General features: G+C 61.9%; 2 protein-coding genes across 3 annotated transcripts; both read right to left on the bottom strand.

The window, feature by feature from the left end:
* Positions 1-1,217: 1,217 nt before the first annotated feature.
* SCAMP4 (secretory carrier membrane protein 4) lies at positions 1,218-11,103 on the bottom strand. Of its 2 annotated transcripts, XM_007524883.3 has the most exons (7): positions 10,992-11,025; positions 4,237-4,275; positions 3,312-3,440; positions 2,952-3,108; positions 2,511-2,612; positions 1,649-1,766; positions 1,219-1,523 (listed from the first exon to the last, which is right to left on the bottom strand). In XM_007524883.3, the coding sequence occupies exons 2-7, from the start codon at positions 4,241-4,243 to the stop codon at positions 1,347-1,349; spliced, it is 690 nt and encodes a 229-aa protein (XP_007524945.1). In that variant the 5' UTR covers positions 4,244-4,275; positions 10,992-11,025; the 3' UTR covers positions 1,219-1,346. The 2 variants fall into 2 exon arrangements, with proteins under 2 accessions (XP_060038043.1, XP_007524945.1); XM_060182060.1 differs by lacking the exon at positions 2,511-2,612 and having other exon boundaries at positions 1,218-1,523; positions 10,992-11,103.
* On the bottom strand, positions 7,283-8,717 carry ADAT3 (adenosine deaminase tRNA specific 3). Its single transcript, XM_060182033.1, has one exon. It carries the CDS (start codon positions 8,493-8,495, stop codon positions 7,341-7,343), a length of 1,155 nt encoding a protein of 384 aa, XP_060038016.1. The 5' UTR covers positions 8,496-8,717; the 3' UTR covers positions 7,283-7,340.
* Positions 11,104-18,179: the final 7,076 nt, after the last annotated feature.

Below are 18,179 nucleotides of genomic sequence, written 5' to 3'. Positions count from 1 at the left end.
CGCGGCCGGCGGCGCGGGCGCGGGTCTTCGCGCTCTCGTGGGCGCGCAGTCCGGTGCGCCGACGCCAGAAGGAAGACGTCCGCGCGAGCCCCCGGGGGACAAAAGTGAAAACTGAGGCTGGGGGCCCCTCTGCGGCCCCCCGGCCCCGGGCAGCTCAGGTTCCAGCCCCAGCAGCGCTCTGGGGAAGAAGGAAAAGAAAATCCCAAAGTCGACCCTTGTCTTGGCCCCCTCCATGGCCGTGGGTCTGGGGGAGCAGGCGGGCGGGGAGCACCGCTCCCACAAGACCCCCACAGCCAGCAGCCCGGACCTGCCTCCCCGGTGCTGTGTGCTTTCCCATGTGGCGCTGGGGCCCAGAGGCCGGGGCCTCCCCCACCGCCCCACCCCGGGCCAGGCCTGGGGCACCTGGCTCCGCCGGCGCCAGACAAGCTCTGTGTCTCCCTCCTGACGTAATAAACTGAGCTCTTTTTAACTATTTCCCCTTTTGTTTCTTTTAATGTTGTTGTGGATATTATTGTTATTGTTGATGTCTTTGTTGTCGGGTAGAACAGAGAGACATGGAGAGAGGCGGGGAAGACAGAGAGCGGGAGAGACAGACAGACACCTGCAGACCTGCTTCACCGCCTGGGAAGCGACTCCCCTGCAGGTGGGGAGCCGGGGCTCGAACCGGGATCCTCACGGGATCCTCCCTGCGCTTTGCGCCACGTGCGCTTAGCCTGCTGCGCCGCCGCCCAGCTTCGCATTTGGTCTTTTTTCCAAAGACGCTTTGTATTTACTATTGGGCAGAGACAGAGATGGAGAGGGGAGGGAGCCAGAGGGACAGAGACCTGCCTCACCGCTCACGAAGCTCCCCAGCGCCTCGCAGGAAAGACAACAGCCCAGACCGGGGCGGCTCCCCTGTGGCGGGTGGGGGTGGGACCTGGGGTGGCAGCGGGCGCGGCAGAGGGCGAGGCGGGCGGGTGAGGTGCGGGCCGGCTCCTGACACACACCCCGCGCTGGGGAAAGGGCGCTTTTATTTCCAGGCAGTTCCCCAGGTTTCCCAGCTCACTGGGGGCAGAGCTTGGCGCCCCCTCCCCCTCAAAGACGGGCCCCCAGCGGCCCACCGGGCACCTGCCATGCGGGCAGGGAGGGCGGGCAGACGGCCCCCAAGGCACAGAGATCACCGACCCCCACTGGCCCCTCTCCGCGCCTGCACGGCGGGGCGGCCAGATTCAACACCCGGAATGGACAGACGGGCAGACGGCAGAAGGGCTTGGCAGCCGCCCGGGACGTCCAAGGCAGAAGGTTCAGGAAGCAGCCAGGAAGCCACAAGTCGCTGGAGGCGAACGGGGCTTCCGGGGCAGGCAGCCCTACGGCCACTGGCCGCCAGCTGCCGGGTAGCTGGGCACGGTGGGGTACTCGGGGAGGCTGTTCCCCGAGAAGTTGAACTGGGCCTCCCGGCTGGGCGGGTCCCGCCATGTGCCCGAGCTCCACTCCGTCTGGGCCTTCTGCAAGCTGCCACCTCCGCCCCTGTAGATTCTGTGCACCTGCGGGCCGGGGAGGGACGGGGCTGGGGCGGGGTGCCGGGAGCCGACCCCCACCCGCCAAGATGACCGAGAGACGGAGACTGGCCACAGGGGTGCCGGGGGTGGGGGGGGCACTGAGGACGCACCTTCAGGATGACGAAAGCCATGGCGGCTGCGGCCACCGTGAACATGACGGCGGGGACCAGCATGAAGACGGCGGCCCACACTCTGACCTGGAAGAAGCCCACGGCCGCCAGCCAGCCGCTGCAAAGGGCGAGACGGGCCGTGGGCATCTGAGCAGGCCCAGAGCCTCCATATGCAAAGAGCGGCACTGAGCCAACAAGACGCAGAAGGCAAAGGCGGGGCCGCTCCAGAGAGGGGTAGAGGGGTCCCCCACTAGCGTGAGGTGAGGGAAGGAGGGGGGCCGGGTGGATGCTGGGCAGCAACTCGAGGACCACGGACTGCCGCTCTCTCCTTTCTCTGTTTGACTTTCCTGCGCCCACGGTTATCGCTGGCACTAGGAATCCACTGCTCCCAGCGGCCACTTTTCCTCTTTCTCTTTCCCTTTTTTTTAAAAATTTTTTTAATATTTATTCCCTTTTGTGGCCCTTGATTCTTTTAAAAGTCTTTTTATTGTTACTTATTTTTCCTTTTTTGTTGCCCTTGTTGTTTTTATTGTTGTACTTACTGATGTTGTCGTTGCTGGATAGGACAGAGAGAAATGGTGAGAGGAGGGGAAGACAGAGAGGGGGAAAGACAGACACCTGCAGACCTGCTTCACCGCCTATGAAGTGACCCCCCTGCAGGTGGGGAGCCGGGGCCTCGAACCCGGGTCCTCGAACCCGGCTCTTTTGAGCACTGGGACGCATGAGTTCTGCCAGGTGGTCGCCACCTGCCGCCAATCTGTCAGTGCCCAGCACGCACTAAACTAGATAAAAGATGAAGGAATGGGGCCCACTGGTGAGGCTCACCCGGCTGAGGAGGTCCGGCCCACCCCCCGGCCCTTACCAGGCGCCCCATCCTGAGATGCCCACGGCCTGGATGACGGTCAGCACAAACTGTGCCCCGAAGACGAAGAAGAAGGCCATGAAGTTGAAGGAGCTGTCGGCCCTGCGGGAAGAAAGAGGAGAGGGGAGAGGAGCGGAGGGGAGCGGAGGGGAGGGTGCCTCCCACTGGGCCCTGCCTGTGCCCTGACCTCTGACCTTCTCGGGCTCCGCACGGGAGCAGCTGGCAGTGTGATGGGTGTGGCGGGGGTCCCTCTCCCCCCTTCCACTCGCTATCTCTATTTCTCACTTTATTCCATGGAGAGTAGCCCAGAGCCCAGCTCACTCTGGCTGATGGTGGTGCTGGGGATGGAACCTGGGGCCTCGGGGCCTCGGGCAGCAGGCTGCCGCAGACCGGGTGTGCCCGCCGCCGTCTCCCTCCCCTGCTCAGGAGGCTGGGCCTCACCGGAAGGCCTTGTAGGCTGGCCGGAACCAGCAGACGTAGGCGCAGGGCGAGAAGAGCAGCAACCAGAGCAGGGCCAGCCCGAAGTTGGCCCCCGCGCCGCCCGCGACCCACCAGAGCAGACAGACGGCCAGGTTGACGGCCAGCGTCAGGCAGTAGACTGGGGGGTGGGGCGGGCGCAGGCGGGTCAGTTGGGGTGCGGGCAGGGCCCCAAGCCGGGTGCCCGTCCACCGTCCACCCCCACCCCCCGTTCTCCACCCCCACATCCCCTGTCCCGTCCTCCGGCCCCACCCTGCACTACTGGCCCGCAAGCTTGGCCGCCTCCCCGTCCCTGTCCCGCCCGTCCCCGAGTCCCGCGCTCACACAGCCACAGGCGGTAGATGCGCTTCACCAGCACCTGGTGTTCTGCAGGAATCTCCTCAGTGACGTTTTGGTAGAAGCAGGGCCGCAGCGGGAGGAAGCCGGGCAGCGGAGGGAAGTTGTTCTCCTTCCCTGGGGACAGACAGACAGATGGACGGACTGGGATAGGGACAGGGACTAGGACGGGGACTGATAGGGGACCCACAGAGGACTGGGACTGAACACGGGGGCCAGTGGGCCAGGATGGGGCGGGGGACAGAGACAGGGCAGGGGTGGGGACTGGACAGACAGGCAGCCTGCAGCCTAGGGGTCTCCATCCCAGACAGCGGCCCCCCACAGAGCCCCACAGGCTGCCCCCCAGACTCTTCAGACTCGCCTGTGGCCTCTGGGCTTCCTCCGCTCCAGAGCCAGAGCCAGAGCCAGAGCCAGAGCCAGAGCCAGAGCCAGAGCCAGAGCCAGAGCCAGAGCCAGAGCCAGAGCCGGCCCTCCCTGTCATTATGTTCCTTGTCCTGGAACATGTTGGCAGAGGAGGACCTAGTCGGGGTTGAATTATTATGTGGAAAACTGAAAAGTGTTAGGCACACACAAAAGACAGAGAGACAGAGACAAGAGGAGAGATGCCCCAGTCCCGCTCCTCCATGTAGCTTCCAGCTGGTGCAAGGCTCGAACCCGGGGCACCCCCACAGCCCTCCTGTGGTCTCTGTCCGGGGAGGGTGGGCCTGAGCAGGTCTGCACCGTGGGCAGCCAGGGGAGCGCTCAGACCCCTCCCTGCTTATCCTGGTTAGGCTGCGGCTAGGGTGTCAAGCGTGGGATTTCACTGCGGCCCCGCAGAGGAGACAGGCGAGACGGGGCTCCCAGGAGCTGCAGCGCCCCTGCCGGCCAGAGAGCTCTGCCCGCCCTGAGGACAGCCCCCGTGGGCGCCTCTCACCTGGCATTTCCGCTGGGGGGCACGGGTGTCTGCAGCCACCTGTGGGGGACAGCCAGAGTCAGGGGGCTGGAGGACCCAGAGCTGGGGTACCGCCCCACCCCCACCCCCACCCGAGGGCCCGGATGGTACCGGCTGGGGTCCTGGGGCCAAAGCCCAGATCCGGCATTTCTTTCTTCTTCTTTTTTTTAATGTGCCAGCGATTTGCTTCATTTTATTTACCCCAGAGCCCTGCTGAGTTCTGGGGACGGAACCTGGCACTCCGGAGTGTCTCTTTGGAGAACCATCCTGCCATCTCCCAGCCCTCAACACTTCCCTCCCTCTCCGTCTCTGCCATGGAATTGAACTCAGGACCTCAGGCCTGCGAGCCCAGCTCCCTCGCCCCCAGGTCTCCTCCCAGGCCTGTCCCTTTACTGAGAGGGTGGGCACAGCACCCGCCGGGCCGGCCGGGTGATGGCGGGGGGCACGTGGAGGCGGCTCTTGGCTCAGTCGGCACCTCCCAGACTTGGCCGCCTTTCGGTTAAGTTTCTCTCTTGCTGCCCCACTGAGCTCTGGCTGACGAAGGTGCCGGGGAGGATTGAACCCGGGATCTCAGCGCCTCGGGTGGGAGGGTCTCTGGGCGGAACCATTATGCTCTCCAGTTTTCTTTATCTTTTAAATTGTATTAGCTCTATTAGTGGATAGAGACAGCCAGAGATTGAGAGGGAAGCAGGAGAGAGAGAGACACCAGCTGTCCGGCTTCCTCATCACCACTTCCCCCCACAGGTGGGGGCAAGGGGCTTGAACCCGGGTCCTTGTGCACTGTAACGTGTGCGCTTAACAAGGCGTCCCTCCACTCGGGACCTCATGCTTGAGAGTCCAAAGCTTTATCACTGCGACGCCTCCCGGACCACACTATTTTTAAATATTTTAATTATCCCTATTTATTTATTGGATAGAGACAGACAGAATTTGAGAGGGAAGGGGGTGATAGAGAGGGAGAGAGACAGAGACACCCCTGCAAAGAAGCTTCACTACTTACAAAGTTTTCCGCTGCTGGTAGGGAACGGGAGCTCGAACCTGGGTCTGTGCACATTGTCATGTGCACTCAACCAGGTGCATCACCACCCTGGCACCTCCCCCCGTTTAAAGTTCTTTACTGAGAAAGGCAGCAGGAGAAAGAGTCTGGTCCGTGTGCTGCCGGAGACTGAACTCGGGACCTCACGCCCCGGAGTCTAACGGCCTGTCCACTGCTCCACCCTGGCCACCGGTCAGCTGCTACGCGTGTACCCAAGGACCTTCATTTGTTATGAGAGAGAGAAGGGCTGGGGAGATGGCAAAGGGGTGTTCTGCAGAGACTCCTATCAGAGGCTCCAAAGTCCCAGGTTCAACCCCAGCACCCCTGCCAGCCAGTGCTGAACAGCGCTGTGGAGAAAGACAACAGAGAGGCAGAGACCCCAGAGCTCCGGCTGATGGTGGTGCCTGGGGTTGAACCTGGGGCCTGGAGCCTCAGGCAGGAGAGTCTGTTTGTAGTGCCGGTCTGCTGTCTCCCCAGACGCCTCTCCTAATTTTTCAAAGTCATCTCCTGCGAGACTTCTCTATTTTCATAGTGAGACGAGGAGTAGCAGAGCCTCCCCTGGCACATGCCATGCTGGGGCCTGAATTCAGGGCCTTGGGCTTGAGAGCCCAGCGCCGTCCACTGTGCGCCCACGGCAGGCGGGCGGCCTTCATCTCTTACTTACTTGATCGAGTGAAGGAGGCTGGGCACCAGCACAGGGCGCTCAGGACCTGGGGCCCGAATCAGGCCTTCATCCTGTGCGTGTGCGAGGCCGGCCGTGCATGTGCGAGGCCGTGCGTATGGGTGGCCGTAAGTGTGCGAGGCCGTGCGTGTGGCTGTGAGTGTGCAAGGCAGTATATGTGGGTGGCCGTGCGTGTGCTAGGCTGTGGTGTGCGCGAGTCCCTTCTGCAGCCCCCGCTACACGCCAACTCCATGCTGCCGTAAGTCCCACACCCTTTTATTCCAGGTCCCGGACTCCCCGCAACCACCCTGCCTGCCCCGGGCCGCCATGGCACTGGCCTGCGGTGCTGGGCCTGAAACCCAGGCTTCTGATCTCAGGCAGCCGCTGGCTTTGCCCCGCCTCTGGGGTTCCCTTTTCCTGACGTTGGCTTCAAACCCAGTAACAAAATCCTGAACGAGCCGATGTGTGCCTGGCGTCCCTGTCTGCACGGCCTGGAAAGCCCTGGACGGCCGAGGGCTCCGGGCGGTCTCAGGATGTCCTGGAGTTCCCGGCTGGTCGCAGGAAGCCTGGAAGGTCCCGGGAGGTTCTGGAAGGTCCTGGGAGGCTTGGAGAGTCCCAGAAGGTCCCGAAAGATCCCAGGAGGCCCTGCGAGGTCCTAGAAGGTTCAGGAAGGTCCTGGAAATTTCAGAAAGGTCCTGGGAGGCCCTGCGAGATTCCAGAAGATTCAGGAAGGGCCTGGGAGGCCCTGGGAGGTCCTGGAAGGTTCAGGAAGGTCCTGCAAGGTCCTGGAAGGTTCAGGAAGGGCCTGGGAGGCCCTGTGAAGTCCTGGAAGGTTCAAGAAGGTCCTGGAAATTTCAGAAAGGTCCTGCGAGGAACTGGGAGGCCCTGAAAGGTTCAGGAAGGACCTGGGAGGCCCTGCAAGATCCCAGAAGGTTCAGGAAGGGCCTGGGAGGCCCTGCGAGATCCCAGAAGGTTCAGGAAGGGCCTGGGAAGCCCTTCGAGGTCCCGGAAAGTTCAGGAAGGTCCCGGGAGGCCCTGCGAGATCCCAGAAGATTCAGGAAGGGCCTGGGAAGCCCTGCGAGGTCCTGGAAAGTTCAGGAAGGGCCTGGGAGGCCCTGCGAGGTCCCAGAAGATTCAGGAAGGTCCCGGGAGGCTCCTGCGAGGTCCCAGAAGATTCAGGAAGGGCCTGGGAAGCCCTGCGAGGTCCTGGAAAGTTCAGGAAGGGCCTGGGAGGGCCTGGGAGGCCCTGCGAGGTCCCAGAAGATTCAGGAAGGTCCCGGGAGGCTCCTGCGAGGTCCCAGAAGATTCAGGAAGGTCCTGGGAGGCTCCTGCGAGGTCCCTGAAGGTTCCGGAAGGGCTCAGGAGGCCGCGGAAGACCCTGCGAGGGGCCTAGGGGTCGGGGTCCAGCTCCCGGCACTGTGCCTCCAGCAGGCCGCGGAACACCTGGAAGCGGTGGTTGAGGTCGGGGTGCGCATGCACGCGGAAGCGGGTGCCCAGGGCGCCGTCGGGCGAGGGGGCGCCGTAGAAGACGCGGCGGACGCGCGAGTGCAGCAGGGCCATGGCGCACATGACGCAGGGCTCGCGGGTCAGCAGCACGTCGCAGCCCGTGCACAGGTAGGGCTGCCCGTCGGGGCCCGGGGCGGGGGCGCAAGCCGGGGGCGCGGGGGCGGGCGGACCGTGCGCGCCCCCGCCCTGGCCGCGCGCTACCAGGTCCAGGCACTCCATGGCGGCGTGGCGCAGCGGCCGGCAGGGCCCGCGGGCGTCGTGCGCGGTGGCCAGCACCCTGCCGGACCCGGGCTCCACCGCCACGGCGCCCACGGCCCGCAGCCCCCGCGCGCGCGCCCGCAGCGCCGCGCGCACCGCCCCTGCCATGTGCGCGCGCAGGGCCGCGCGCTCGGGCCCCGGGAACAGCCGGCCGTCCAGCGCGCGCGCCAGCTGCGCGTCCTCGCGGAAGGCCGTGGGCCAGGCGGCGCGCGCGCGCTCCCGCTGCTCCGGGGTCAGGGGGCGCCGCGCGGGCACGCGCACGGGCAGCGGGGCGCCCAGGCCGCGCACGTCCAGGCCCGGCAGCAGCGCGCTCAGAGGCGGGGGCAGCCCGGGGGCGCGCGCCAGGCACAGCAGCAGGTGCGGGGGCCCCGGGCACGCGCCCCCGCGCACGCGCTTCAGGTGGGGCAGGCCTGGCAGCGGGTGCAGCGCCCGTACGGCCGCCACCAGCCGCGCCGTCTCCTGCGGCTCCAGCACCGGCGCCGCCACGGCCGGCAGCAGCTCCACCGGCTCCGCCTGCAGCTCCGACAGCACCGGCTGCACGTCCCAGGGCTCTGCGGGCTCCCCCCGCGGGTCCGGGCTCTCCGCCTGCTGCCGTGCCACGTGTCCCTGGGCACCCAGGCTGTCCTCCTCAAGTTCCAGGGTCTCCTCCGCCTGGGGGTCCGTGTTCTCCCCCCGAGGGTCCAGGACCTCTCCCTGGTGCTCCGTGGTTCCTTTCTGGGCAGCCGGGGTCTCCTCCTCAAGTTGCAGACTCTTCCCCCGGGGCTCCAGGCCTGCCGCCATGCTCGGGGTCCTCCACGGGACACTGGACGGGGACCCCCAAGTCCCGCAGGAACTGCCAGCCACCCCGGGAGCCAGAGGCTCCTCTTCTCCAGCTGGGTCTCTGGAGCCCCGGTTCGCGTCTGTCTTCTAGTCTGTCTTCCACGTGGCGAGAGGCTGATTTCCTGCGGCCTGTTGGCGGCTCCCCACCCCCGGGGCGGCGGACCCAGCTGAGCGCAAGCTCTGCTCTACCTTGCAGGGACCTGGGTTCGAGGCCCAACAGGGGTGGCCGCGTGCATGCCAAGCAAGCAGAGGTGTCAGGGTGGCGGGCAGCAGGGCTGGGGTGCCTCCTCTCTGCCTCTCTCTCTCTCTCCCTCTCTGTCTCTCTCCCTCTGTCTAGAACAAAACACAAAGACAGACATATGTATTCATTAGTGAGACAGAAACAGAGAGGGAGGCGGCGTGGGACGGAGCCCTGTGCCCCGAGCTCTAGCCCCCACCCTGTGGCAGAGCCGGGACTGACCCTGCGGCCTTGGGGGCCGGCTGTCCCCAGCCAGCCAGGGCTGTTGGTGGTGCGGGGCTGGGCCGCGTCTCCCTGGAGGAAGGGAGGGGTGCCGCGGCGGGCAGAGCGCCAGACTCTCAGGCCTGAAGCCCCGGTTTCCAGCCCCTGCATTGCGGGGGCCAGAAGACCACCGGAGACCGCCCGGCCGGCCCTGGCTGAGACCCGGGGCCCCTGTGCCCGGAGCTGGGGGCCAGGCCAGGCTCAGTACTGCCTGGGGCGGGGGGGTTGGGGGGGTAGGCAGCCGCTGGGACAGGGTCCCGGCAGGGGACACAGTGCCCTTTGTCCCCAGAGTGAGACCTCGGGCGGCCCAGAACAAGTGGCCACAGATCCGCCCGGGGTGGGCCGAGGCCCTGGAGGACATGGGTCATGTGGACGGCACAAGACTGCTGGGGGGGGGGGGTCTGGCCATCACTTCATTGTCGTGCTCCCAGGAGGGAGGCCGGGACGCCACGGAGGGCCCTGACTAAGGCGGGAGGGGTGCCTGAGAGGCCCAGGCTGAAGTCTGGTCTTTCTATCTCGGCCTCCCCTCCGGGGTTAACGCTGGGGCTCACTGCCAGCAACACACACCCGCCGCTCCCGGGAGCCGTTTGAAAAAAGGGAAACTTTATTAGAGAGGACAGCCAGAACCTGAGAGAAGGAGAGGTGGAGAGACCGCTGCAGACCTGCCCTCCATGAAGCTTCCCCTGTGCAGGGGGGTAGGGAGCAGGGCCTTGAACCGGGGCCTGTGCCTAGCGGCCTGTGTGCTTAACTGAGGGTGCCCCCTCCCCGAATTCTGTCCAGGGCAGGCGCACAGTGGGCGAGGCCCCAGGTTCCAGCCCCAGGTTCCAGCCCCGGCTTCACTCATCCCCAGGGCGCTCTGCTATTATCACTCTCTCCCTCTCTAGCTTCAAGTCTGTTAAGGAGACGGCTGGCTTTTTGTTCCTGGCATTAAAGAAAGCTAAGAGGGGCCGGGGGGGGGGGGTGGCTCGGTGGTTAAGAGTCCAGGCCTTGCAGGCTCCTTTCCCCTGACCAGCAGAAATCAAGGCAGGCGGCGGCCACCGCGAGGGAGGCTGGAGGGCCCCTGCCTTGCTGCACACGCATGTGGGAGGGAGCCCGGGCACCGCATGGAAGGTGCTGCAGCACTGGAGGAAGCCCGAGCTGTGGTGTCTCTCCCTCCTCTGCCCAAGAGCGAGAAAAGCGGCCCTGAGCTGTCTGCCCAAACGTGAGGCCCTGGTTCCACAAAAATCAAGGAAATGGGGGTGGGAGGGTGCAGCTGCACGGGTGGTACGTCGTGGCTGCCTCGAAGTCATGAAAGAAGGGGAGAAAGTAAAGGATTCACTTGATCGCTCTCATCAGCGAAGGTGGGAGGGAGAACCCAGGATCCCACGTCGGGGAGGTCCAGGCTCTAACCATGGCGCCACCCCTTGGGTGGCCTGATTTATAAAGAAATGAGCTTTTGGCTCTGGGGAGACAGCAGATGGTTCTGCAAACAGACTCTCGTGCTTGAGGCTCCGAGGGCGCGGGGTCCAATCCCCAGCACCACCAGCAGCCAGAGCTCAGCAGTTATCTCAAAGAGAAAAAGTCTGTAGACTATGTGGGGCTGGGAGGGTGGGGCGCGCCCCGGCCTAGCAGCTTCCCCTCCTGTACGCGGCAGAAGGCCGCCACGTGGTCGGGTCCGGATGCCGCGCAGCAAGATCCCGGCGCGAAGCCCCCGGGGGTGGGGTCTGGGGTCGGGGCGCGCAGGCGCAGTGCAGCCCGGGCGCAAGGTGGGGGGGGGGGGCTCGTCCCCGGCTCTGCGCACGCGCACAGGCGCTTCGGTCCCGGCCACCTCCCCGCGCGGCGCGCGTCCCGGCCCCCAGCCCCTTCCTCACGCCCGAGCAGCCCACAACTCCCCTCCCCGGCGCCCCGCCCCGCCCCGCACGAACCCCATCTGGGGGCCGGGCAGGCGACGCGGCCACGCAGCGGGGCCGCGCGCTTACCTGGGAGCACGGTGCGAGCGCTGCGCTTCAACAAGTCTTAGCAACCCGCCGCCGCCCCGCCTCCGCCCCGCCGTGGGGCACGCCGGGAGCGTAGTTTTCTCGCCGGGGGCGGCGCCAGGCGGAGGTGGGGCGCGGACTACAAGTCCCACAAGGCCCAGCGCGCCAAAAAAGTAGCTCGACAACTCCCCTTACGTCACGCCTCTGCTGTGCCGCGCAGCACGCCGGGAAGGTAGTTCGCGCCTCGACGACAGCATCAGGCGCCAGCGGGGGCGGGACTACAGCTCCCACAAGCCCTCGCGCTCGTTCTGGGTGGTCACGCCCTTCCCGAGAAAGTGGAGTGGAAGTGCGAGTGGTGGGTTCGAAACTCGCTAGAGGGCTATTGGGCGGTGACATCACCGTGCCATAGGGGCCCAAGGCGGAGAGCGCTTGAAAAAGCTGCGGAGTTGGGGTCAGGTTCTGCTGGTGGACCCGCACGTCCTGGGCCTCAGTTTCCCATTTTGTTTTCTTTTTCCCAAGATCCCTGCTCAGCTTTCATCATGGTGTTGCTGGGGCTTCAAACCTGAGGCTTTGGAGCCTCAGGCACGAGAGGTGGTTTGTTTTTGTTTTTGTTTTTGTTTTACCACCAGAGCACTGCTCAGCTCTAGTTTATGGTGGTGCAGGGGATTGAACCTGGGACTTTGGAGCCTCGGGCGTGAGAGTCTTTTTGCATAACCGTTATGCTATCTACCCCTCTGCCCTGTTTTTTTTTTTAATATGTATTTATTTATTCCCTTTTGCTGCTCTCTTTATTGTTTTATTGTTGTAGTTATTATTATTGTTGTTACTGATGTCATCGTTGTTGGATAGGACAGAGAGAAGTGGAGAGAGGAGGGGAAGACAGAGAGGGGGAGAGAAAGACAGACACCTGCAGACCTGCTTCACCGCCTGGGAAGCGACTCCCCTGCAGGTGGGGAGCCAGGGGCTCGAACTGGGAGCCTTGCACCGGTCCTTGTGCTTGGCGCCACGTGAGCTTAACTGCTGTGCTACCGCCCGGCTCCCCCACAGATAGGTGTTTTGTGTTGGTTTTTGTTTTTTTTTATGATTTTTATTATCTTTATTATTGGATGGAGACAGAGATCGAGAGGAGAGGGGTCCAGCGACAGGGAGACACCTGCAGCCCTGCTTCATCAGTCGCGAAGCTCCCCTGCAGGGGCTCGACCCCGGGGCCTTGTGTCCTGTAATGTGAGTGCCCGACCCGACCGTGTGCACCACCACCCGGCCCCTGAGAGCTGTTTCCTTTCGATTTTGTTTGTGCATAAGCGTCTTGCTGCCTCCCCAGCCCTGTTCTGTTTGGTTTCCTTTAGTAGCTTTGCACCTGCACAATTCCGCAGAAGGAGAGATGAGAGACAGAGAGATGCCGCAGCTGTGCTCACAAAGCCTCCCTGTGGCGCCCGGCCGGGCCTCAAACCCCGGTCCTTGTGCAGAGTTGCTCAGTGAGCTCTACAGGGTGAACCCTCACAGCCCTGCACCTCCAACTTGTACCCGCGCCCTTGGGCAGCGGGCAGAGGGGCCAGGAGCGGCCTCCCTGTCCCAGCCCCCAGGCAGAGCTGCTATTTTAAGCCCCCTCCCACCCCCCATTTCCTTCCTGGCTCAGTGGAGCTGCTTCCTGGCCACCTCTGTCTGTCTGTCTGCTGTGGGGGTAGGCCGGCCGGGCCCTCCTGCACCTGGGGTGTCTTTCCAGCCAGCCTCCAGGGGCCCAAGCCTGGAACTCGGCTCCCCACCCACTCCCCCAACCCCAACCCGCACCTGCCCAGGTGATAGTTCATGGTGGAGCCATGCAAGCCCCTAGGGTGACATGGTCCTAGTCACACGGGAGGCCTGGGACCCCAGGGGACATCACAGCTGTCAGCCCCAGGCCCCCAAGCCAAGCAGGGGAGGGGGAGGGGGCAGGGGGAGGCCCCAGAGAAGCAGAGGGAGGGGTAGGGGGCAGGGCCCCTCCGGCCTCCCGTCAGTTTCTATTCTTTGCCTGGGGGCCACAGGGAGGCCACCCTGCCCTCCACCCGCCCCAGGTCACCCACGCCTACTTCTCCCTGAGCAAAGTCCCCGCCTGCCTCACCCCTCCAGCCCTGCACCGGGCTGGCTCTCCCCCTCACACCGGAGCTGGGCCTCACTTTGGCTGCGGCACCAGGGAGCAACCCAGGGCCCTGGCCATGAAGGATCCTGCTGCACTGCCATCCTGCCGGCGCTTTTCCTGGCCTTTAAGAATTGCTGATGGCTGTGGTCCGGGAGGTGGCGCAGCGGGAAAGCTTTGGACTCTCAAGCATGGGGTCCTAAGTTCGATCCCCGGCAGCACATGTGCCAGAGTGATGTCTGGTTCTTTCTCTCTCCTATCTTTCTCATAAATAAATAAAATCTTAAAGAAAAAAAAAGTCTGGGGAGACAGCATAATGATTATGCAAAGAGACAGAGATTCTCATGCCTGAGGCTCTAAGGTCCCAGGTTCAATCCCCAGCACCACCATAAGCCAAGAACTGAGCAGAGCTCTGGTCTCTCTTCTCTATCTATAAATTTCTCTCATTAAAATAAATAAATACATAAATAAAATATTTAACAAAACAAAAAGAATTGATGATGGGGAGTGGGTTGTAGCTCAGCGGGTTAAGCTCAGGTGGCAGGTGGCACAAAGTGCAAGGACCGGCAGAAGGCTCCCAGTTCGAGCCCCCGGCTCCCCACCTGCAGGGGAGTCGCTTCCCAGGCGGTGAAGCAGGTCTGCAGGTGTCTGTCTTTCCCTCCTCTCTCCACTTCTCTCTGTCCTATCCAACAACGACGACGTCAACATCAATAGCTACTACAACAATAAAATTTTTAAAAAAGGGCAACAAAAAGGAAATAAATAAATTTTTTTAAAAAATTATTTTATTTATTTATTCCCTTTTGTTGCCCTTGTTGTTTTATTGTTGTAGTTGTTGTTGGATAGGACAGAGAGAAATGGAGAGAGGCGGGGAAGACAGAGAGGAGGAGAGAAAGACAGACACCTGCAGACCTGCTTCACCGCCTGGGAAGCGACTCCCCTGCAGGTGGGGAGCCGGGGTTCGAACCGGGATCCTTATGCCGGTCCTTGTGCTTTGCGCCACGTGCGCTTAACCCGCTGCGCTACAGCCCGACTCCCAATAAATAAATATTTTTAAAAAATAGAGGCAGTGGGCACTGCAGCCCTGCCCGCCCCAACACCCAGGGCGCTTCCCCCAGTGCTGTCCATGGCGCTGCCAGGGGGGTCGGGGTCAAAGCCAGGGGTGGTGTGCGCTCTGTGGGCCGAGCCCCCTGGTCTCCAGGGCCACTCCCTGCTTACCTGGCCGCTGTCTGCTCAGACTGAGGGCTGCCCGGGGCAGGACCCAGGCCGGGATCCAGGCCGGGCGCCACAGGGCACTGTCCCCACAGAATGTACACCGGGTCAGAGGTCGGTCAGCTTCTGGGAGGCAGGAGGCCCGCCCAGCATGGAGGACTGGCCTCCGTCCGCCACGTCCTGCATGGCCGACATCTGAGAGCCCTGCAGTGGCAGAATCCTGGCGGGGACCCCCGTCCACGTGTCTCTCCCAAGTGGGAAGGGAGCCAAGGAAGTCCGCATGGGCCTGGGGCGGCCAGCGGGTTGAGCCCTGGCCTTATAAGCATGGCTGAGCCTCGGGGTTCCAGTCCCAGGCACCACACGGCAGCACCACGGACCACCGAGGGGAGCTCTGTGGGTGGTGGAGCAGGACTGTGGGGCATCTCCTGTCTGCAGCCTGCTGTTCTCTCCCTCTGTTTGAGTCTCGGAAATTAAAAGGAAAAAAAAATGCCCAAGAGGGGGCGCCATGGGTCAAGCCTCGTACTCTCAAGCATGAGGTCCCAAGTTCAGTCCCGTCTCTGTCTCTGCTCCTCTCTCTCCCTCCTACTTATGGGATATTGGGGAGATGTGGCCTCTCTGTCTCTGAGAATGGGGCGAGTTTGAGTTTAGCTGTTTTGTTTGAATTTATTTTATTAGTGGATAGAGACAGAGAGAAATTGAGAGGGGGGGAGAGGTAAGAGAGACAGACATCTGCAGCCCCCTGCTCCACCATTCAGAAAGCTTCCCCTCTGCACTTTGGGGCTGGAACCCAGGAGCCGGGGCCACTGCGCACGGTAAGGTGCGTGCCTAGCCAGGGCACCGCCACCCGAGTCCTGGATCTTTTTATTTTCTCATTTATTTCAGGTTGCTGGCAGGCTTCATTTCCCCCCCCCCCCCCCCCGCCGGCCCAAGTTGTTCAGAAAGACAGACAGACAGCAGCAAGCAGAAACTCCCCCAGGGTGGTGCCTACTCTGGGGCCCCGCCGCACTGGAGCACTAGAGGGGGGGTCCCCCAACCCTGGGCCCCCACCGTCTCCCCCCTGAGGGGTCCCTGTGCAGCCCAGGCTGAGAAGGCCCGGCAGGAGGAAAGGGGCTCTGGCTCTTCCTGCTCCCACAGTCTCCAGGAAGGAAGGTAGGCTAGGCGGGGAGCGGGCCGGCGGGGGGTGGGGGGGTGGGGGGGTGGGGGGGCTCAGCCTGACCTTGGGACCTGGGGCTCTCCAGGGCTGAGAGCCTGGACACAACTCTGGAGGGAAGCCCCGAGGAGCAGAGTGGGGTCGGGCCAGCCCGTAGGCTTATCTGAGATTGGGGGCTGGGGGCTTCCCCTGGGGCTGGGGGTTGGAAGGCAGAAGCAGAGGCGAGGAAGGGAGGGTCTGGCCCACAGTCCAGTCTCCAGCCCTCAGGCTCAGCCAGCCTCTCCCTCTCCCTTCCTTGCGCAAGAACCAGCATCTCCCTGCAGGCAGGCTGGGCTGGGAGGGGGTGGGGGCACCGTCCACTCGTCCCGGGTACCTGAGCTTCTGCTCCCAGAACCCTCGTTCCAGAGAGCAGGGTTTAGAAAAGTCTAAATAAGGGGCTGGGTGGGGCGGCGCACTTGCTTAAGCGCATGTATTACAATGCGCAAGGACCCGGGTTCGAGTCCCTGGTCCCCACCTGCAGGGGGAAAGCTCTACGAGGGTGAAGCAGGGCTGTAGGCGTCTCCCTGTCTCTCTCCCTATCGCTCCCTTCCCTCTTGATTTCTGGCTGTCTCTATCCAATAAATAAAGATAATAAAAAAACTTTTTCTTAAAAAAAGAAAAGCCTAAATAAGACTGCTCCCTGACCCAGGTTCCGGCCTGATGCCACAGAGCAGCCTGTGCCTCCCTCTCTCTCTTCAGTCAGGAAAGAGCTCTCCAGAGGAATGGGAGTCCCGCCCAAACAGAAGAGAATGAATTGCCTGCCTGCAGGGAAGCAGCAGGAGTGGTGGAGCTGGGCTGCAGGCGGCTCGGCTCGCTGTCTCCCTCCCTCTCCCTCCCTCTCCCCTTTGGCTTTCTGGCGGTCTTCCTATGCAATAAATAAATAAAAGAGAATGAATTAAAAAATGAAGTAAAAAACAAAACACAGGGAGCCCCAAATTTAGGGCCTGCCGGCATAAGTGGGCAAAGAAACCTTTGGCATCGAAACTTTTGACCTGCATGTTTTTGCTTGAGCTCAGCTCATTCCTCACAGGTACGCTCTCTCTTCTCGGTATTTGGGCTACTGGTTCAGCAGAAACCAAACAAAAACAATACTTTGTAGTAATCAGAATCTTATCCAACGGTATATTGTTAATTTTATTGTAAGTTCTGGTGAACAGTGGTCAATAAATCCTTTTATATTCCTTTTTAAAAAAAACTAAACCCAGGGAGCCGGGCGGGGGCGCAGCGGGTTAAGCGCAGGTGGCGCAAAGCGCAGGGACCGGCGTGAGGATCCCGGTTCGAGCCCCCGGCTCCCCACCTGCAGGGGAGTCGCTTCCCAGGCGGTGAAGCGGGCCTGCAGGTGTCTGTCTTTCTCTCCCCCTCTCTGTCTTCCCCTCCTCTCTCCATGTCTCTCTGTCCTAACGATGACGACATCATCATCAACAACAACAATAATAACTACAACAATAAAAAACAACAAGGGCAACAAAAGGGAAAAAAGTAACCTCCAGGAACAGTGGATTTGTCGCAAGCACCGAGCTCCAGCGATAACCGTGGAGGCCAAAAGGAGAGAAAGAGAAGTCAGGGCTCCAGAGCCGACTGGGCCTTGGGTGCTCTGGTTCTCCTCTCACGACAAGCGCTGCAGTAGAAGTCACTCAGAACCCAAGTTCTGCAGACGAGGAGACGGCACGGCGGTTCCGCAATAAGTCTCTCACACCTGAGGTGCCGAGGTCACCAGCCAGAGCCTGTCAAAAGGAAAGGGACACAGGCTGTGCAACAGCTTCCCTGGGCCTGGGTGTGTGTGACCCAGGTTCCAGCCTGGCTCTCACCGCACAGGAAGCTTCAGTGCCATGGGCTCTTCCCCCCCCACCCCCAAGATAAAATAAGTGCGCTGGGTGATGGCACACCTGGTTGAGTGCACATGTCACAGTGCACAGGACCTGGGTTCAAGCCCCAAGCCCCCACCAAAGGGGGAAGCGTCATGAGCGTTGAAGCAGGGCTGTAGGTATCTCTCTGTCTCTCTCTATCTCCCCCTCTTCTCTCTTGTTTTTTTCTGTCTCTATGAAATAAATAGAGTAAATAAATTAAGTAGATAAGTGGTCCAGGAGGTGGACTCTGAAGCATGAGGTCTTGAGTTCCATCCCTAGGAGCAACACCCACCTCCCTCCTATCCCTCTCACTGATAAATAGATAAACTAGTAAAAAGTAAAGTAAAAGGTCTGGAGAGATAGTCTAATGGTTCTGCCAAGACACTCTCGTGCCTCCCCTGTACCACCGTCAGCTAGAGTTGAGAAGGGGCTCTCCGGGTTTTTCTTTTTTTTTTTTTTTTTGCCTTTGGGGTTATCACTGGGGCTCGGTGCCTGCACTACGAATCCACTGCTCATGGAGGCCATTTGTTCCCATTTTTGTTGCCGTTATTATTATTACTGTTATTATTGTTGGATAGATAGGACAGAGAGAAATGGAGAGAGGAGGGGAAGACAGAGAGGGGGAGAGAAAGACAGACACCTGCAGACCTGTTTCACCGCTTGTGAAGCGACTCCCCTGCAGGTGGGGAGCCGGGGGCTCGAACCGGGATCCTTACGCCGGTCCTTGTGCTTTGTGCCACGTAACTCTCTTCTTCTAGCGTTTGCCCCTTCTTCCGTAGCCAGTTAATGGCTTTGAAAGTGACTGGGATCCATGTGGATTCAGTCGGCTG

Source organism: Erinaceus europaeus, chromosome 23 (genome assembly GCF_950295315.1).
Source record: "Erinaceus europaeus chromosome 23, mEriEur2.1, whole genome shotgun sequence".
Lineage (NCBI taxonomy): Eukaryota > Metazoa > Chordata > Mammalia > Eulipotyphla > Erinaceidae > Erinaceus > Erinaceus europaeus.
Note: the sequence above shows the minus strand (reverse complement) of the source record. Positions and strands in the feature narration are given on the sequence as shown.

Coding starts and splice junctions, on each gene's coding strand:
- SCAMP4 (XM_007524883.3), bottom strand. Junction 1,767..2,510: donor ATCTCAGGATGGGGCGCCTG/GTAAGGGCCGGG, acceptor CGCCCTTTGCAG/CGGCTGGCTGGCGGCCGTGG. Junction 1,524..1,648: donor TGGCTTTCGTCATCCTGAAG/GTGCGTCCTCAG, acceptor CCCGGCCCGCAG/GTGCACAGAATCTACAGGGG.
- ADAT3 (XM_060182033.1), bottom strand. CDS start 8,495: ATGGCGGCAGGCCTGGAGCCCCGGGGGAAGAGTCTGCAACTTGAGGAG.